Here is a 17,038-nt window from a genome sequence, read left to right as displayed (position 1 = left end):
TGACAAGCAAACTCTTTGTGTTTCATCTCTACTTACGTGGCTCTGCTGGATTGCGTTACTTTGAACAAATGCTGTTCTCTCATGGAGTGAGACTGAATCTAACCAAAAAACATAGGGAATGAAAATTCAGCTGAGCAAGAGACAAAAGGACAGAAACGTGGCGAGAAGAAGGGTAGTGAGCAGAAATGTGAATTTTTAGAAGTGTGTTCACTATGCATGGAAATGCACCAGGATTAGAAATGCAGTGTAAAACGCTCATTTGTAGCATGGCAGAACATGATCTGTGCCAATGGTATCATACAGCCAATGGGGGGTGGAACTGTATTGCTGCAGAGGTGGATCTGGGTTCTTTGGGGGCTGCAGGGGCTCAGCATCCCCACTCTGGGCAGTTGTGGGCATCAGTTTTCAAGTGAGCGCCTTTCTTTGCAAACTGTGGTTGGACCTCTGAGTATTTCTGTACATCTGTTTGGGGAAGGGAAGCAGTTACATTGGGGCTTTTACTTTTCCAGATGCCTTTCTTCCTACTTGATATTCTCATTAAGCAAAGCAGCTAGAGATGCTGCTGAGGAAAATGGAATTTCCTGGGGTGTCTTAGAGGTGGGAGGTGTCAGGGCGTTGCTGTGCTTGGCTTCAGAAGGTTTTACTGCTTTCCCAGGAGATGAGTTCATAAAAACAGCTGGTGGTTTGGCTGAGGTTCCTGCTGATAGTTTGTGGTGAGAGCAAACCTGTTGTTCATACCGGGGGTGAGGTGATGTTCTCATGGTAGCAATAGGACAGACTTCCCAGCAAAGCAGGATTATATTTTTTCTGTAGATAGAAACTGAAAGAGGGCATCAAGTCAAACTGCAATTGCCAACAATCAGCAGCATAAAGGCATACATTTTTTAGTTAAGAAACAGTCATTGCATTCTGTTCTCTGTGACCCTCAGAATACTGGATATCAGTGAATCAATTTGGCAACATGCAGGTCGTGGGGAAAGTATTCCATTGCTTTCTTACACCTTTGCTCCCCTGCCTTCGAATTTACTTATTCCAGATAGTGTCACACTGGTGTTCATGAATCAGAAGAGGTGGCATGACAAAATGTGTGTCCTGGCATGAAATCTGTAGTGGAATTAGTGACAACTCTCTATAATGTTGGGAGACCGTTAAGTGTATTGGGTATCAGGCAGGAAAATAAGGTAACCTGATTTATGTGCTGCTGGTCGGGATATGCAAACAATTCAGTGCTTCTGATACTGCCTGCAAACGCATGACAAATGCAGAAGATTAAACAGCATGCCACGGTGCATCCTGCTGTCCTGAGCAAGTGATTTGTGAGCAGACAATTTATTGTGGAGAGCTCATTTCCTGGGGCTGTCATGACAAAGCAACACAAACCATTTAAGTAATGCGTTGGCTTATTGTGACGAATTCGTAATTTGTGACTCTGTGCCTCTGTGATAACAGCACCTCCGTCTTCATCCTCATTGCGTCCCTTAACTGCTCAGGGTGAGTATGTGGGTCACTGGAAGAACCTTGCAAGACTCCTTGATGCAGGTCCTTTCCAACCCCTTACTAAGCAAGGAGTCCCTGCTGTGTGGGTTTGGATCGATGATCTGAGATACTCAAACCACTGTGGTCTGAGAACTTCTGGCACCACATCCGTAGTGCTTCATCCATCCGTAGGCGCGCTCTGGATTCGGGCTCTGCTTCCTGTGGTTCTCTGGATCGGTGCTGTGTGTGTACTGAAGACCTTTCCTTCTTTCTCTCTTTTTCCCTGTTCTGCACGTGTTCCAGTGCTCAAATCAGTCCCTGCCTTTCTAAAATTACAGAGCTGTTCTGTCTACTGGGGCTCAGGCAGTTCTCAGACCCCAGGGCAACCCAAGTTGTTGCTTTCTTACTGAGCCACGTTTGGTTTTCTTGAAGTCGTGAGGGACAGCAAAATGGGCATAGGAGGTGTCATGTGGATAAATGTTGCCTGTGGGAAATGGTTGCACTGCTCAGATGAAGTTCCTGCTCTGATGATAGGAACTTGCAAGGGATGTAATATTCAAGCTGAAGTTTTCAGTTATGTGTGGCTGAGGAGGTTATAAAGTTTACAAATGGGGAACCAGCCCATAATTTCAGCTATTGGAAGAGCTGTGGGTTGTTCAGATGTTGCAGTGAGAATGATGATAGAAGTCAGGATTGATGCAGTCAGGAGCTGGGCGTTGTGATAGCAGCATAGCTTCCAAATAGTGGCTGCAATTGCTGTTTGAACCTCCTCATGTATAGCAGGGCAAAACTCATTTTCTGAATGTTATGTGAAATATTGCAGTGGAAGGCATTACTACAAAACATTTTATGTGACCAAAATCTGTTTCCTCACTAAGGAGAGGAAGAGCTGCCATCCCTGCTGCTCTTTGTCTCTCAGCTCTCCCCCTATGGACCCTCCAAGTGTTTTAAAGTTATGTAAAACACAGAGAAAGAAAACAGTGTGGATTATGATGGTGAGGTGTGGAGCAAACCTGGGGTGAAGGTCTCTGTAGTGAACCTAAGGGTGTTTGGTTGGTGTTGCTTTGGGGCTCCGTGAAGGCGGGGGGATAAATGTGTGTGTGTGTGTTTAAATGGAAGGCCATAGCTTGGGCTGTGCTGCTTCAGGCTGTTTTCACAGCTTTCTGAGGCTCTCTGACCATCCTGTAGCCCACAGTCCCATCCTTCACACAGAAGTGCTGTGCCAGCTCAGCCAGCTCCAAAGGCATTGGGAAGCTGTGCACTTTTCCAGGCTTTCCAAACATCTGATCCTTCAGTAGCAATATAAAATCTACTTCCTTAGCTGTTTTGCTGATCCTCTCAGTGTGTGATACCTGCTGCATAACCTGGACTCCTCTTTGCACAAAGCACAGGTTGCAGTTTGCAGCAGAGGAGCAAACCTTTGGTGTGTGCTGTCTACTGTGAGCATTTGGGTTTTGTCTGCAGAAATGCAAAGTGCTGTTGATGTTTTCCCAGCAGTGTTCTGAACAGAGCTGTGTCACTTCATATCACTTGGTAAGGTTTCCATTTAGCTCTAAATTAAATTGTCAATTGGCTGTTATTTTCTTTCTTTCTTTCTTTCTCTTTGTATTCTTTTCCTGCCCACCTTTGCAGTACCCTACGGTGCCATCTTCTTGTGAAGAGTAATTTGCAGAACAGTGTGTTTCAGGTTAGCAGTGCTAAAAGCATAGTTTGCCTTTTAAAAATAGTAGATTTTAACACTGAGAGCAGTTAACCCTTGGAGCAGTGCAGTGGTGGGTTCTCCACCCCTGAGCGCTGAGTTGAGATGGGTGAATCCCTCCTGGATGCCCACAGGAAGGAAGAATTGCTTTGCAGTCTGTATTAAGGAGGTGGGTGGATAAGATGACCAGGATGGTTCTTTCATTGCCCAATTATTCTTTGATTTGAAATTCTAGAGAATTTTCTGTTAAAGGAATTGAGACTTTTTCATCCCAAAGGGAGGTTTCGTAGGCTGTTCCAAACTGTAGTGCAGGTTCCCATTCTTGCAGTGAAACCCAATGCAGTGTGCTTTCTTCATGTTTCAGTTCTATTCTTAATTCCTCTTTATGCAGTGCTGCTGCAGTTGTTGCCTCACGATGTGCTCCACCCTCCTGCTGTAAGCAGGTTTTATTTCTCTGGCTAACGTTGGGCTGTTTATCTGCGGGGAGATGCAGTTGCTCATAATGGCTTTTGGAAAAAGCGCAGGGGATGTTTTTATTTCAGAGCTGTTTTTACCATGTATTTTTGTTTGCTTTTGTTTTTCTAATTGATGCTTTTATGAAGGACCCTGGTACAATGATCCTGAAATGATGAGGGATGCTCCAGTTGCCTCTGCCAGACGAGTTGGGAGAGGAGCTGCTGGGTCACCTCATCCTACCGTGATGTTTGCTCTCATTTCAGCAAAGCAGTGCCCTGGGTTTGTACAGCTCAGAACTCACCAGGGAAAGGTCCTGCTGCCCACTGAGTTGGCTCATAGCTTTGCACAGATGTGCATCTTCTGGGACCCATTAACGCCTTCTGCTCGCCATTAACCTCAGCTGGGTTCAAAGAAGCAAATCTGCTGAGATGCTCTGTATCTACAGCCGTTCCCCTGAGCCACTGAGACCCATTCTTTCTGCAGCAGTAGGTGAAGCAAATTAAATGAAAGTAGGATTACTGTGATCTCTGTATACATGAGGGATTTGTAGCTTTTGTTAAGAACCTTGTTTCACGTTTGCAGCCATGTAAGACCATTCTGCTCTTAAAGTTAAGCAGGTCACGTTCCCTCAAAGTCCTGCTTCTGCACTGCAGGCCCAGTTTATCAAAGCACTGAGATTCAAATTCTTGCCTACGCGGACATATATGTTTAAGTGCTGTGCTGGACAGAAAGGCACTTTAAGCACCTTAATTACAATGAATGGCATTCTTGTTGTCTCCAGCTCTCCCCATCCATTGTTTTGGTGTAGCCTGTATGAGAATTTTCCTTTTCCCCTCTCTGTGACCTTATGAGGCTTTCCTTGGGAGCTCCTGCTTCTGCTCTTCCTGGAGTGTTGTGTCAGAGAAGCTGCATGTTTCCATGTTTTCTGGTCCAACCAGAGCCTGCCTTCTTCCTTGGTCACTGGGATCTGTTAGTGGCTGAAGAGCCAGAAGCACAAGCATCCTGCTGTGCCTGCCGCTCTGTGCGTTCTCCTGGTGTCTGGTAGGGACCTGGGGAGCTTTCTTTTGTGCTGCCATCCTGTTTTAGCAGCGATGCTCTGTGACGAGGCTGCTGCGTTTCTGTGCTTTCAGCCTGAAAGCTGAGCCTGCTGACTGCTGAGCTGGTGATGCTCCAGCAGCACAGCGGGCTCTCCAGCTGCAGCGGGATGCTGACAGCGCAGCAGCCTGCACATGGCAGAGCCTGGCCCCAGCTGTGCTCATCTCTCATCAGGAGGATGCACTTCATTGGGCCGTCTCCATGCTTGTTGTTTTCCTGATGGAGCCAGTGGAGCTGTTACCCTGATAAGGTTCCATGCTGGTGCAAATGAGCTGTCCTGTGCCAAGGCATCTGTCCATATTCCTGACTGCAGTTCACAGCGTGATGTATTGTCTTTCTTCACGTGAGTCTGAGTCTGAAATTACACTTACTGATTTTTATCAGCATGGAGGTCATCTTTATCTCCTTCTCCTTTTTCTCTACCCAGAAAACAGGGGTTACTTGTGGGTTATGTTGCTGCCTTTAATTTAGTCTGCAGAGAAGTTTCCTCGTGTCTGCCTTATTTGATGTTAGTACTTTACACGTGGGGTTGATGTTTGGGAAAGCTGCAGCGGGGAAGTTTCCAGTTTGCAGGTGGAGTTGATGTATGCATCTGTAAGGCTCACGGTGTTGCTTCCCACATAGCTCACTTTGCAGTCTGTCACTGCTGTGCAGCCACCACCACCCGTGCTGCAGCTGCACACGTGCAGAGCCCTTGCTTGTCTTGCAGCAGCTGCCCTTCAGGCACTCTGTGTGCAGAGATGTGGGGTTTGTGGAGGCAGACCCACATCCTGCAGGCAAACAGCGCAGCGCTGCTCAGCATCTCCCAGTGAGCTGAAAAGCTTTCGTTGTTCCCAGCAACCTGGTGGCTGCTGCTGTGTCGATTGGGAAGAAACGACACCTGCTTTGGCATTGTAACTCCCTGCCACATTCACGTAGACTTCTGTGTGATCCATTTTAAGTGTGCTGATGATATTTTTCACACGTTCTGGTGCCCAGAGCCTGCCCATTTCTCTTGCGTTTCAGCATACCTGCTTTCCTGCCCTTGGCCAACGCACTGGCAGTGACAGCTCCTCCATCAGAGCGAGCTGGGGAGCTCGTTGCTCTGCAAAAACAGAAATGTTCTGGTTAATATTTGCTTCAGACTCTGTTCCCTCGCCTCCCACTGGCCCTGCTGGTGCCCCAGGGTTGAAGAAGGAGAATGCATTGTGATGCAGATGTGTTTACTGAGGGAGTAGCTACAGAGAAAGGAAAATGCAAAAAGTAAAGCACTTTGCTTCACAGCTGGAACCAGTGCCCTGAGCTTCCAGCCCTGTTAGCTATTGGGGACGTGTGCTTCTCAACGTGAGCCATCAGTTATTAACCAGGCTCCTGCTGAGGTCCTGTTTTTCCAGTCCATCATCAAGTTATGCCTCAAGGAGGGAGCTACTTAAAAACGAAACGCAAAGCAGAAAGTATGTTCCTGTCTTCAGGCTGTGTCCCAAGTGGTCACAGACTGTGGGAATGATATCCGAAAGCTGAGAGAGAAGTTGGGATTTTTGTACTGTTTCCATGGAGACTGAACTCATTACAGCGATTCCCTGCTTTGTTTTCAGCTCCTGAACCTGTTGCCTTTCCCCCTTCCATCCGCTGCAGGTGTGTGCTCTCCCCAGCATCAGCCCAGGGTTCTCATGGCAGGATGAGAGCAGCCATCAGCTTCTGAAGGCACAGAGAAGCAAGTTGTGCTTAGAGTGACCAGACAGTGCAGAAATAGCTCCAGGCTGAAAGCACAGAAACAAGCAGCCGTGCTGGAGAATAATTGCCAGATAGGCTTTGTGTTGCACTGAGCATTGCTCATGGGACTGCGGGGCAGAGCCCTCCAGGCACAGCCATGCATCCCTTGGCTTTCAGAACAAGAAACAGTGAGAGCTTCTTTGCTTTCTTACTGCTCTGAAGGAAGGCAGAATGTTGACAGTTTGCAGTGATGTGAATAAACACCTGACACTCATCCATTAATGATGTGGGTCTCATTGGCTTTCTTGGGCAGTCCGCTGTTTGAGTTCTGCCATGATTTATTCTGCTGTATTTAATAACAGCATTTTTCTAATTGCTTTTGCCTTACTTCCTCAGTAGCAGTAATTGATAAAGGTCAGTATAAATTTGAACCTACGCTGCGCACGTAATGAAATGTGCTCTCATAACATTTAAGAATAACGGTAATAAATATTAATTTAGATCTCTTCGCTCGAGGCCGCGGAGCCGCAGGTATTCCTCACTCAGTGCTGCTGACAGATGGGCTGTGGGCAGCACCGCTGACCTCTGTGTGTCTGTCAGGGCCCCACAGCTCCTGGTTGTCACAGATGCTCAGAGCAGCATGAGGCAGGTAGTGCTCAGCTGCCTTCCACCTTTCCTGGCCGCTGTCATCTTTGTTCTGACGGCACTTCTCGGTGTCCTTGATGTCCTGTTTGACAGCTGCTGTGTCTGACTGGGTGGCAAAGCGTTTGGGTAAAGCAGGCAGGCTGAAGTGGGATTGCACCCCTCCATGCCAATGCCCTCCTCCCCTTTATTTCAAAGAAGAAACCTCTTCCTGAAATAAATCCGTGACGCCTTCGTGTTGCAGATTGCTTTGGTAACGAACCTCGTGCATTGGCCCTTAGGGCGAGCTGCCGTCAGGGCTGGTGGTCCTCCAGGGCTGAGTGCCCCCCAGCAGGAGTGGGACGTGGGGTCCTGCCTCATCCCAGCTGCAGCTCAGCTCTCTGCCGCACTCAGTGCTGTGCAGAGCATCAGAAGTGTGACGTGCTTCCCTGCTGTGCAGGCGTGTGGGGCGTCGGGGCTGTTATTTTTTGAATCTGCCATTTTCTGTTATGTGACAGAGGTTAATTTTCTGTTCTTCTCTCTCTGCTCTTCTCTCTTTTGTCCACAAGTTCTTTGTTGTTATTTCCAAGCTCTGTGCCACAACCGCAGCGCCTGCACTGCTGCTGGCACTGTGATGCTGTGCATCCCATGGATGCTGATTTACCACTTTGGACTTATAAACTTGCAGGAGAAACCTCACACCTGCGAGGAGCTCCTCCTGCTCACATCTTTGTGTGTGTGACTGCATTTATTTGCAGTAAGTTATTGTTGGCAGATAATACCAAGCTTACGCTGACAGAATTATTTGACAGCATCCCTTGATATTTCAGCACAGAGCCAAAATCCTGAGGATATTTTGCAGTTTGTGTTCCCTTTAATCTGTTCCCTTTGTTGCTGAGAGCAGGAAATGGATTGTGTAGCTTTTAGCCTTGATAACGTCACGGTAACGTCCATCCTATTTGATCCGAAACCATTAAGCGCTGAAGGAAGACGGAGGGAAAATAATAGAGGGAGGGTGAGCACTGAACCAAAGAATTGTATAAATGCCAAACTGAAACCAATCTTATCCTCCGTGCGATGTCCTTTTGCCAGGAATTAGTGAGATCTGTGTTCCAAGTAATGGGTTTTACCCCAAGGGTGTGTGGTAGGGGGAAGAAGATGAGCAAAGCGTACATACGTAAGGTATAAAGAACATGGAGTAGGGACGTGCAGCCTTGGTTGTTCAAATTAATGGACCTTGTCATGCTGAAATACAGTATATATTGAAAACTCCTGGGACGTAAAGTTGTTTTTTCCATACGCACTCTTCCCCTCAACTTCAGTTTAAGACTGCTTTTAATGATTCCCATGGGAATGGCGGTCTGGTTGGATGCCTCCTTTTGGTGGCCCAGCAGAAGTCAGTGATTGGTTTGCAATGGGAAGGAGCTGCAGGTCAATGCTGGCCTTGGGCTGCCTGAGCTCCTGCGGCCAGGGCAGCACCTGCGGGTCCTGGGATGGCAGCTGCTGTCAGCTGTGCTGAGCTGTGCTCACAGCAGGAGCCACTGCTGCTTCTGAAGCTGATGTTCTCATTTGGCAGCGGCTGCAGTTCCACCCTGGATTCTCCAGGAGGGTTTTCCGCTGGGATATGCAGGAGAATTCTCCTGCAAAATACCAAATCCCTGCTTTTCTGAGCGGCACTTCCTTTGTGGAGTAAAACCAACCCGTTGCATTGTGCGTGGCTCAACACCTGTGCAGACATCCAGACAGTGCTGCACACATCAGCCCGGAACCAGGGACTGGGGGCCACCTTGAAGTCACTTCTTCCCCATGCAAATAAATCACTGACAAGCAGCAGTGAATGGAGCACTGAGCCCTTCCTTTGTGTAACCGCTCCTCAGGAGCCGTGTTGGGAGTTTGCAGGAATCACTGAGCTCGGGGGACACGCTGGGGAGCGTGACAGCAACGTGTGGGAGCATCGTGCTGCCCGAGTGATGCTGATTTCTCATTGCAGTTTCCTGCTTTTTCAATTTCACCACCCCGTCTGGGATCGTGCTGTCGCCGAATTACCCCGAAGAATACGGAAGCAGCTTGCACTGCGTTTGGTTGATCATAGCTAAACCTGAGAGCAGAATTCATTTGGCTTTCAATGATTTTGACGTGGAGCCTCAGTTTGATTTCCTAGCCGTGAAGGACGGCGGCACTGCAGAGTCTCCAGTGCTGGGCACCTTCTCAGGAAGCCAAATCCCCTCCTCGCTGACCAGCAGCGGCCACGTCGCCAGGCTGGAGTTCCAGACTGACCACTCCATGGAGAAGAGAGGCTTCAATATTACCTTCACCAGTAAGAACTCGATCCTTTGCTTTTTGTTTCAAGCTCCAAATTCTCATTGGGTGCCTATTGGCAAAAGCCTGACCGTACCAAAATCATTGGAAATCCAGAGTGAGGCTGAAAAGTGGGGATCGTGTCAGGTAACAGAGGGTTGGTTTCATGCTCAGAGCTGGTTGCACAAGTTTTGTCTGGCTGTGTTGTCCACCAGTAAATCGGGGTTATCTGTTCCATGGAGCATCCCATCAGCCTCCAGCTTGCCCTGTGCCAGGGGCTTTCTGCCTCTCCTCTGTCTGCGTGCTGCTCACTGAATGGACAGCAGATGCATCTGTTGGGGCCCAGATGGCTGAGTCCATCCATCAGCACTGTCATCGTTTGCTGACTCCCTATGCAGGGCTCTGAACACCGAAGGAAACCTGTTGCTCTGTTATATTCTAAAGCATTGAAACTTCCTCAGGGACTTTCCTCAGGGACACTTAAGTCCAGTCTTCAAATCTCAGATGAATGCTATGGTAATTTTATCCTCGTATTGTCCTATAATTTCCTAAGGAGCATTGTGAAACCTATTCAGCAGAACTGATAAATGATTTTGTTATAATAGCCTTTAGTGGCACCACTAAATTAATAGCCTTTCCAGTTATGATTGCAAATCCTCTGTTTAAAAAAATAATAATAATAATTCAGAGGTCTTAAGAAATCCTTGGCCACATGGAGGAGGCTGAGGGCTCATCAGATAGAATAGCATCGTGGGGCAGAGCTGCATACCCAGGATTGAGCCCTGGGTGCTGTGAAGTCAGGAGCTCTCCTATGGATGCTGGCAGTGCAGGAGGCAGTTTGGATCTGTCCGTACCACACTGGGAGCCTTGGTTTTCCCTTGTATGAAGATGTTTTTAAGGTGGTCTGTTGTTTTTTTTGCTGTTGTAAATGACGCAGCTACACTTGGGTTTATGTCTTCTGACTGCTTGATCTGCCAAAAGGGAACTGCTGAGCCTTTCTCAGGCACCTTGCTGTTCTTAGATAGGAGACAGGAGACAACATATTGCTACAAGTTCCAGGAGCACAAGACAGAGATTCAGCCCGTGTTTTCCCCTTCAGCAGTGTATAGTAACACGTTACTGTAAGGCAGAGGATGCTTTGTAGGGAATCCAGAACTGTGCTTGGCCAAATGCATTAAAGAAATGGATAGCATGTGGGTGTAATGAATCTGCAGGCTTTAATCTTTTATATATTGTTCATCTCGGAAGACCACCTCTGAGCCTGCAAAGATATAGTACATAATTATGCACTTAATGGGAAGTTAAGGCTATGGGCTCATTCTCTGATTGGTTGGCTGGCCTGGCTTTAGCTGCAGGAAAAGGGCAGTCCTTTAACCAGAGCAATGTGTCTGTGCAATTCCGTCCTTAACTTTGCAACATGTAGAAAGGTAATGGCTTCGTGTCCTTGCTTTTATCCCAGTAATGATGACAAGGAAGGCTGGGGACCGTATGGCAGCAAATCACACAGTGTCCTTAATGGGTAACTCACATCCCATCTGTGTGGATGCACTGTCTGTGTAGATCATATGCAACTGTGGTATTTTTAGAGCTTTTTTTTTTTTCTTTTTAAATCTGTCTCTATTTTGAGTATTTTAGCATTTTCACATCGGAATGGTTGCTGAGATGGGATGGTTTGCACACTCATTTCTGGTCCCAGTTGCTGCACTGTGAGGCAACCAAGGGCAAGATCGCGTGCTAATTGCCACCACAGAAATGGTGTGGAAATACGAATTCTTCACTTGTGATCTGACCTGATCAATGTTACATCATTGAAGGGAAGCTCACTGTCCTCTCTTTGCCTCTCAGCATTTAGGCACAACGAGTGCCCAGACCCCGGTGTGCCCGTGAATGGGAAGCGCTTTGGGGACAGCCTGCAGCTCGGCAGCTCCGTGTCCTTCCTTTGTGATGAGGGCTTCATCAGAACCCACGGCTCAGAGACCATCACCTGCATCCTGAAGGAAGGGAACGTGGTCTGGAACAACGCCGTGCTCAGATGTGAAGGTAAACTTTAGAGCTGGAGGTGCTTCTAAGCCTCAGCTTCTCAGTCGTGGCCATGATTTCGTGCAGCTCTGTTGGGAACTGTCTGCACAGAAGAGTTTGCTTGGAAGGGAGAACCAGTCACACAACAACCAATGAGCTCTGAGCTCAGTAGTTCTAATTTGTTTGTTCTTGTTGCAAAATGAATGATGGAGATGATTTTATTTGCTCAGCTCGTCTTAAAACAGGTGCTTTTCTAATAACAATAATGGAAGGCTTTGATTTACCGATGACTGAAAACTTCCCTGCTCCTCTTGGCATGAAGGGAATTAAAGAACAGAGAATGGAGGACAGGTGGAGATACGTCTTCTGTCCTGATTTTTGGTGCATGTAAAATACATTATATAATATTTATGTAATGAAAGCAGCGAAAGGTGCAGATCTTCCCTGTGAGAAGTGAACTCATTGCTGCCATCATCCACACGCACACCTCCAGCGTGTCTCTTGCTGTGGTACATCAGTCCCTACTAATTGATTCTGGCAATCAGGAGCCATAAATTGTGTCTGCATCTCCTTGCCATTACTGCTGTGATAGCCAGTGCAGAAATGGGGGAAATGAAATGGTTGAATTAAAGGCTTTATTACAGACTTCTGAGCTTTTTCGGAGTCTTTTAAATCTTCCATTATAGAAAAGAAATGGAAAAAATAAAATTGCTCGTTACAGGTGAAAAGTCTTGTGTTGTCAGAGGAGTGATGCCCTGTGCTGGTATTTACAGCACTTTGAATAACAGAAGTGCTCTAATGCTGAGAAATCATTTTGGTAATTGGTCATGCATTGTTCAAATGGATGAGCAGCAGAAAGCACGCAGTCCTGTCCATTGTCTTGGAAACTGAAATAAGAGGCATTGATTGTGTTCAATAAATTTTATGGAGAGAGAAGCCGGACTTATTTTCTTGTATAATTTTTCTTTTACAAGCAGCTGACAATAAAATGTCTGTGGGTTTGATAGAGGGTGCCTTTTCCTATCACAAACAGGAGTATTTAAATCTATGTATCTCTGAGTGCAGCGGGGAAACATACATAAAGTAATGCATTCCCAATCAGTGTTTGTCTTTTTGAAGGCTTTGAGAACATCAGACATCCTTATGCCATTAATTGTGCTTTTCTCTCTGTGGTCACAGTGTTGATCTCTTTCGCTCCCTCTTTGGTGTGCACTTAATTAAGTGTACATTTTAATCACCTTTTCAAACAAGGAATGGATCCAAAGTAACGTTTATGACTTGAATAATTGACGGCAAGGAAAGACCTAAGAGTCGAGTTGAAAGATGCATAGAAGTCTTGACAAGAAATTACATAGCTCTGGGGCGTCTCATTCAAAACTGATTGGTTGGGATCCAGTTGAGATCAGCTGGCTTTTATTTGGCATCCTTCAGGTCAGCAGTGATGGCTTTAGGCCCAGATTTCTGTGGGCATTTTGGATCCCATTGTGACACTTCATGGCCCTCGTGCAGAGCTCACCCTGGGGCGCACGCACCTGTCTGTGCTGTTGCATTTTGTAGAGGACAATCCACAGCAACTTAAGGCTGTAGGATTTTGTTCCTCTGGTCCATCAGTGTCCTTTCTCGAGAAAAGATAATACTGTGCCTTCAGCTTCTGCTGCTGGCGCGAGGGAATGCAACGTGGAATAAATGCCACAGTCTTGTGATGTCCCTTGTGGCAGAAAAGACATGACTCAATTACCTGCAGATATGAAAGCCTTCCTGGCACCCGCAGCTGCTGAGATCCACACCGACCTTGCAGTTTCCTCGGGTTTATATCTAATGATGATTATTACACCCTGTCCACTCAGAGCTGCTGCACAAGGTCAGGTAGAGCTGCACTTCGTCAGCATGGACTTAAAAAGGCGATTTCTTGCAATCTGCTTCTGGTTGGTTTTAACACCTGAGAAACAGCAGTGCGTGAAAGCTATTGTGTGGCAGGGGTGGGTCCCTGTGATCCTGCAGCAGTTTCCGTGCTGTTTGTCACCTGAATGCATCCTTTCCTCATTGCAGCTCCATGCGGGGGCCACCTGACATCTCCCAGTGGCACCATCCTGTCCCCCGGCTGGCCTGGCTTCTACAAGGACTCCCTGAGCTGTGCATGGGTGATCGAGGCCCAGCCAGGCTACCCCATCAAGATCACATTCGACAGGTGGGCATTTCTCAGAGCTTACCCAATTATCCTACATCTATATGCCTCCGTGTTATCCTGTAGCCCGTGCTGCTTTCTCGTCGTTAGAGCACATTCAGAATTACAACAGAGCAGAACTAGCAGTGCTGTTGTTCTTTCTCATGGACATATTCTTCTGTCTCTTGCAGGTTTAAGACGGAGGTGAATTACGACACCCTGGAGGTGCGAGATGGCCGGTCCTACTCGTCGCCACTGATAGGTGTCTATGATGGGACTCAGGTGCCACAGTTCCTCATCAGTACCAGCAACTACCTCTACCTCCTCTTCACCACTGACAAAAGCCACTCTGACATTGGCTTTCAGATCCGATATGAAAGTAAGTGCAAGTTGTTCACGTAATTATGCCCTCTCCAGCAGCACAATGGACTCAATCAAAGACCCCTTGGACTTGCTTCTCCCCTTTGCCAGGCAGTTAGCACCACTGCCTTGATTGGAGAAGCCATTACAAGTCAAGCAGCACTTTCTGCTTTTCAACTATCTTGATTGATTAGAATTTTTTTTTTAATCTTTGTTTTAACATCTACGGAATGTTACTAGAAGGAAAACAGGGTGTATTTTGGAAAGAAGCAGAGCTCAGTTCCTCTGCCCATTTCATCCCCTTGCCTTGGGGATAATCAGCAGCACTCTGAAAGAGCTCATAGGAGTGAACCTTCCCCCCTATTAACAACTACGCCTTGGCTTTGTTTGCCACAGCTGTGAAGCTGCAGTCCGACCACTGCTTGGATCCTGGGATCCCCGTCAATGGGCAGCGCCATGGCAATGATTTCTATGTGGGAGCACTGGTGACATTCAGCTGTGACTCGGGCTACACCCTGAGTGACAACGAAGCCCTGGAGTGTGAGCCAAACTTCCAGTGGAGCAGACCACTGCCAAGCTGTGAGGGTAAGGAGCGCAGAAGAAAGCATCCGCAGGAGATGGCAAACACTGAACTGCAAAGGCAGTGCAGCAGTTGGGAAATTCGCAGTGATGTTTGATCTGTGTGCTGGGTTGGGCTTTGTTTGGACCTTCAGAAGAGCTGACTGTTTGTTGCCTTCTTTGCAGCTCTGTGTGGAGGTTACATTCGTGGTTCCAGTGGTACTATCTTATCCCCGGGCTTTCCTGATTTTTATCCAAATAACTTGAACTGCACATGGACAATAGAAACATCGCATGGAAAAGGTGAGAGATTTTTAACTGACAGTGTTTTGGAGTTGGGTTTGGAACTGTTGGAGGATGGTCAGAAGGAGGCCAGTGCTCAATGTCTTTGTCTCCAAGGCAGTGCTGTTGTGTGTCCACGTGTTTGGCCAGTTGTCCTTCTTGCCACCACTCAAACATTGTGTCTGGACATGGCATAAAAATAAATTTTGTGGTCACATCTTTTATGCTCTTTGAAACAGAGAGGACTAAGAGAGAAAGGCTGTCCTGCCCTTGGCACTACTGCTGTAATTGGTACTCAGTCGTACTGTCACCCAGAATGTTCTTAGCTGTGTTGGAGCTGTATCTGTGTAACATTTTACAGATAGAGAAGTGTAGGTGCATGGTAAATAATTTCCAAACATAGGACAGAATTCAGGCTGTCAGTTTCCAGGTGTGCCCTGGTTCTGCAGCTTCCATTTCTCCACCAGCTAGGACTGCTGGCAGCCTGGAGGCAATGCATGGGTCTATTCAGTCCAATTTCCTGCACGGCACAAGCCAATTTTGTGCCTTGGAAGAAAAATTCCAGGAAGTGCATCACTGAGAATTAGAAAAGAAATTCTGTGTGGAAAGAAGGGTGGTGTTTGTCTCATAGAATCACAGAATATGATGCCCACAAGGATCATTCATCGAGTCCAACTCTTGGACTCATCCTGCAGTCAGAATGTTCTTGGGGTAAGCACCCAGGGTACAGCCTTTATGTAACTTTATGCACTGTTATGTAACTGTCTCATACTGGATATCAGCACAACGGGAGCTATCATGAGCCAATTTTGCCATACCATTTGTATTACAGCAAATAAACTTGTCAATGAGCAGCACAGTGCATTAAGGGAACCATCACATGCTGTGAAAACTATTCAGTTGAGTAGCAGCAATCCACTCTTCATTAATCCACTCTGCCTTGGATTCAGCTGTGTGACGAGGCACTGCATTATCCTGTTGCTAAGCTAAGCACAATGCAGCAAACTGACACTCTGTCATATAAGAAAGTGTAACTCTGATGGCCTGTGCACCTTTTTTTTTCTTTTTGGCTAATATCAGAAGAAAAGATCTTTTGATCAAACTAAGCAAGGCTTGAAGAACGGTGCGTTTTCAGATAGTGGGGGAATGCCCACACAAGTCTAGGAATTCTTTGTCCCCTGTGCAGCAGCACTGGAAACAGCACCTCCCATAGAGCAGTTTGGTGTCACTCAGTTCTGGATTGGCCAAAGAACTCAGGCCTGGGTCTGACCATCCAATACTGGGCAGTGTTTGCCTCACTTAGAGAAAATCAGGCTCAGTTTTAGTTGTGTGAGCTTCGTGAAGGCACTGCTTGGGTGCAGGAAACCTCCATATGAAAGAGGTGAGGATGAGAGGAGAGGACGCGCGAAGGATGCAGTGCAGTTATAATGAGGTGGCATGTGGGCAGGCTGCATGTCAGCAGAACCTTCCTTCCAACTCATGTAGTTCAGGGGCTGCTTATTTACCTCTGCCATGGAATAAGGAAAGGAGTCCATTCCTCTAAAGCTTTGTGAAACACAATGAAATGCCTTTACCTGGGCTGCCCCAGTGGAGGCGTGCATACGTATGTGTGCGTTTGTACACATTCTGTCTCCTGCAGTGGCATTCTGTTCTTCTTAATGATCAATTTGCCCAGCCATTGATATGCTCAGCTGCTGCGTTGCTTCTCCCAGCCCTCCTCAGCATTCCTGCAGTGTTTCTGCTCATTCCTCCAGTACGTCCACAGAATGATCCCAAATCAGGGCAGCATCCACTGGAATTGAATGAATTTAGTTGCTGAAGAACAGAATGGGCTTAAAAAATGTGTTAAAAAAGCACAACCAAAAGCCCAATCTTGGCTGACTTCATCTGCAGTGCAATTGCCAAATCTTCACAGTGTGCTTTGGCCTTGGCCTTCAGTTCCCTGTTCTTGGATACCACGGGGGCAGTCAGTGGAGATCGGGGTAAATCTGGTACTGGTTCAGCCTAGGATTGTTAACAGTTCTGCTCTGGCAGCTCTAACAGGCAGGGAAGGTGTGTGCATCATCCATTGCCGTTGTCCTTCACTCTTCTTGCTGTGGGTGTGAGTTTCCTTCTCCCATAACATGGCTGAGTAGAGTTGGGGTTTTGCTTTGGCCATTCCTGGTGGAACCAACTGCACCATAAAAGCTGACCTCAGGTTACTCCCAGGTCTTGATGAGCTTCTTGCAGGTGGGCAGCACACGAATCCCCTGATGGAAGCACATTCGTTATAATAGTTGTTTTTATGTGGCTGCAGACAGATTGACTTTATGGACTCG

At 47.1% G+C, this 17,038-nt stretch overlaps 1 protein-coding gene across 2 annotated transcripts in view; it reads left to right on the top strand.

The window, feature by feature from the left end:
- CSMD2 (CUB and Sushi multiple domains 2) overlaps positions 1-17,038 on the top strand; it is a 230,522-nt gene that overhangs the window by 121,423 nt on the left and 92,061 nt on the right. For both annotated transcript variants that reach the window (XM_052698617.1, XM_052698618.1), the window contains 6 exons: positions 9,030-9,356; positions 11,183-11,377; positions 13,406-13,544; positions 13,712-13,899; positions 14,277-14,465; positions 14,625-14,741. In XM_052698617.1, coding sequence (XP_052554577.1) covers positions 9,030-9,356; positions 11,183-11,377; positions 13,406-13,544; positions 13,712-13,899; positions 14,277-14,465; positions 14,625-14,741 — 1,155 coding nt within the window. The remainder of the gene's footprint in view (positions 1-9,029; positions 9,357-11,182; positions 11,378-13,405; positions 13,545-13,711; positions 13,900-14,276; positions 14,466-14,624; positions 14,742-17,038) is intronic.

The sequence above is a fragment of the Tympanuchus pallidicinctus genome, unplaced genomic scaffold, assembly GCF_026119805.1.
Source record: "Tympanuchus pallidicinctus isolate F22 unplaced genomic scaffold, pur_lepc_1.0 scaffold33, whole genome shotgun sequence".
NCBI lineage: Eukaryota > Metazoa > Chordata > Aves > Galliformes > Phasianidae > Tympanuchus > Tympanuchus pallidicinctus.
The sequence above is the reverse complement of the archived record's forward strand: the minus strand, read 5'-3'. Positions and strand labels throughout refer to the sequence as shown.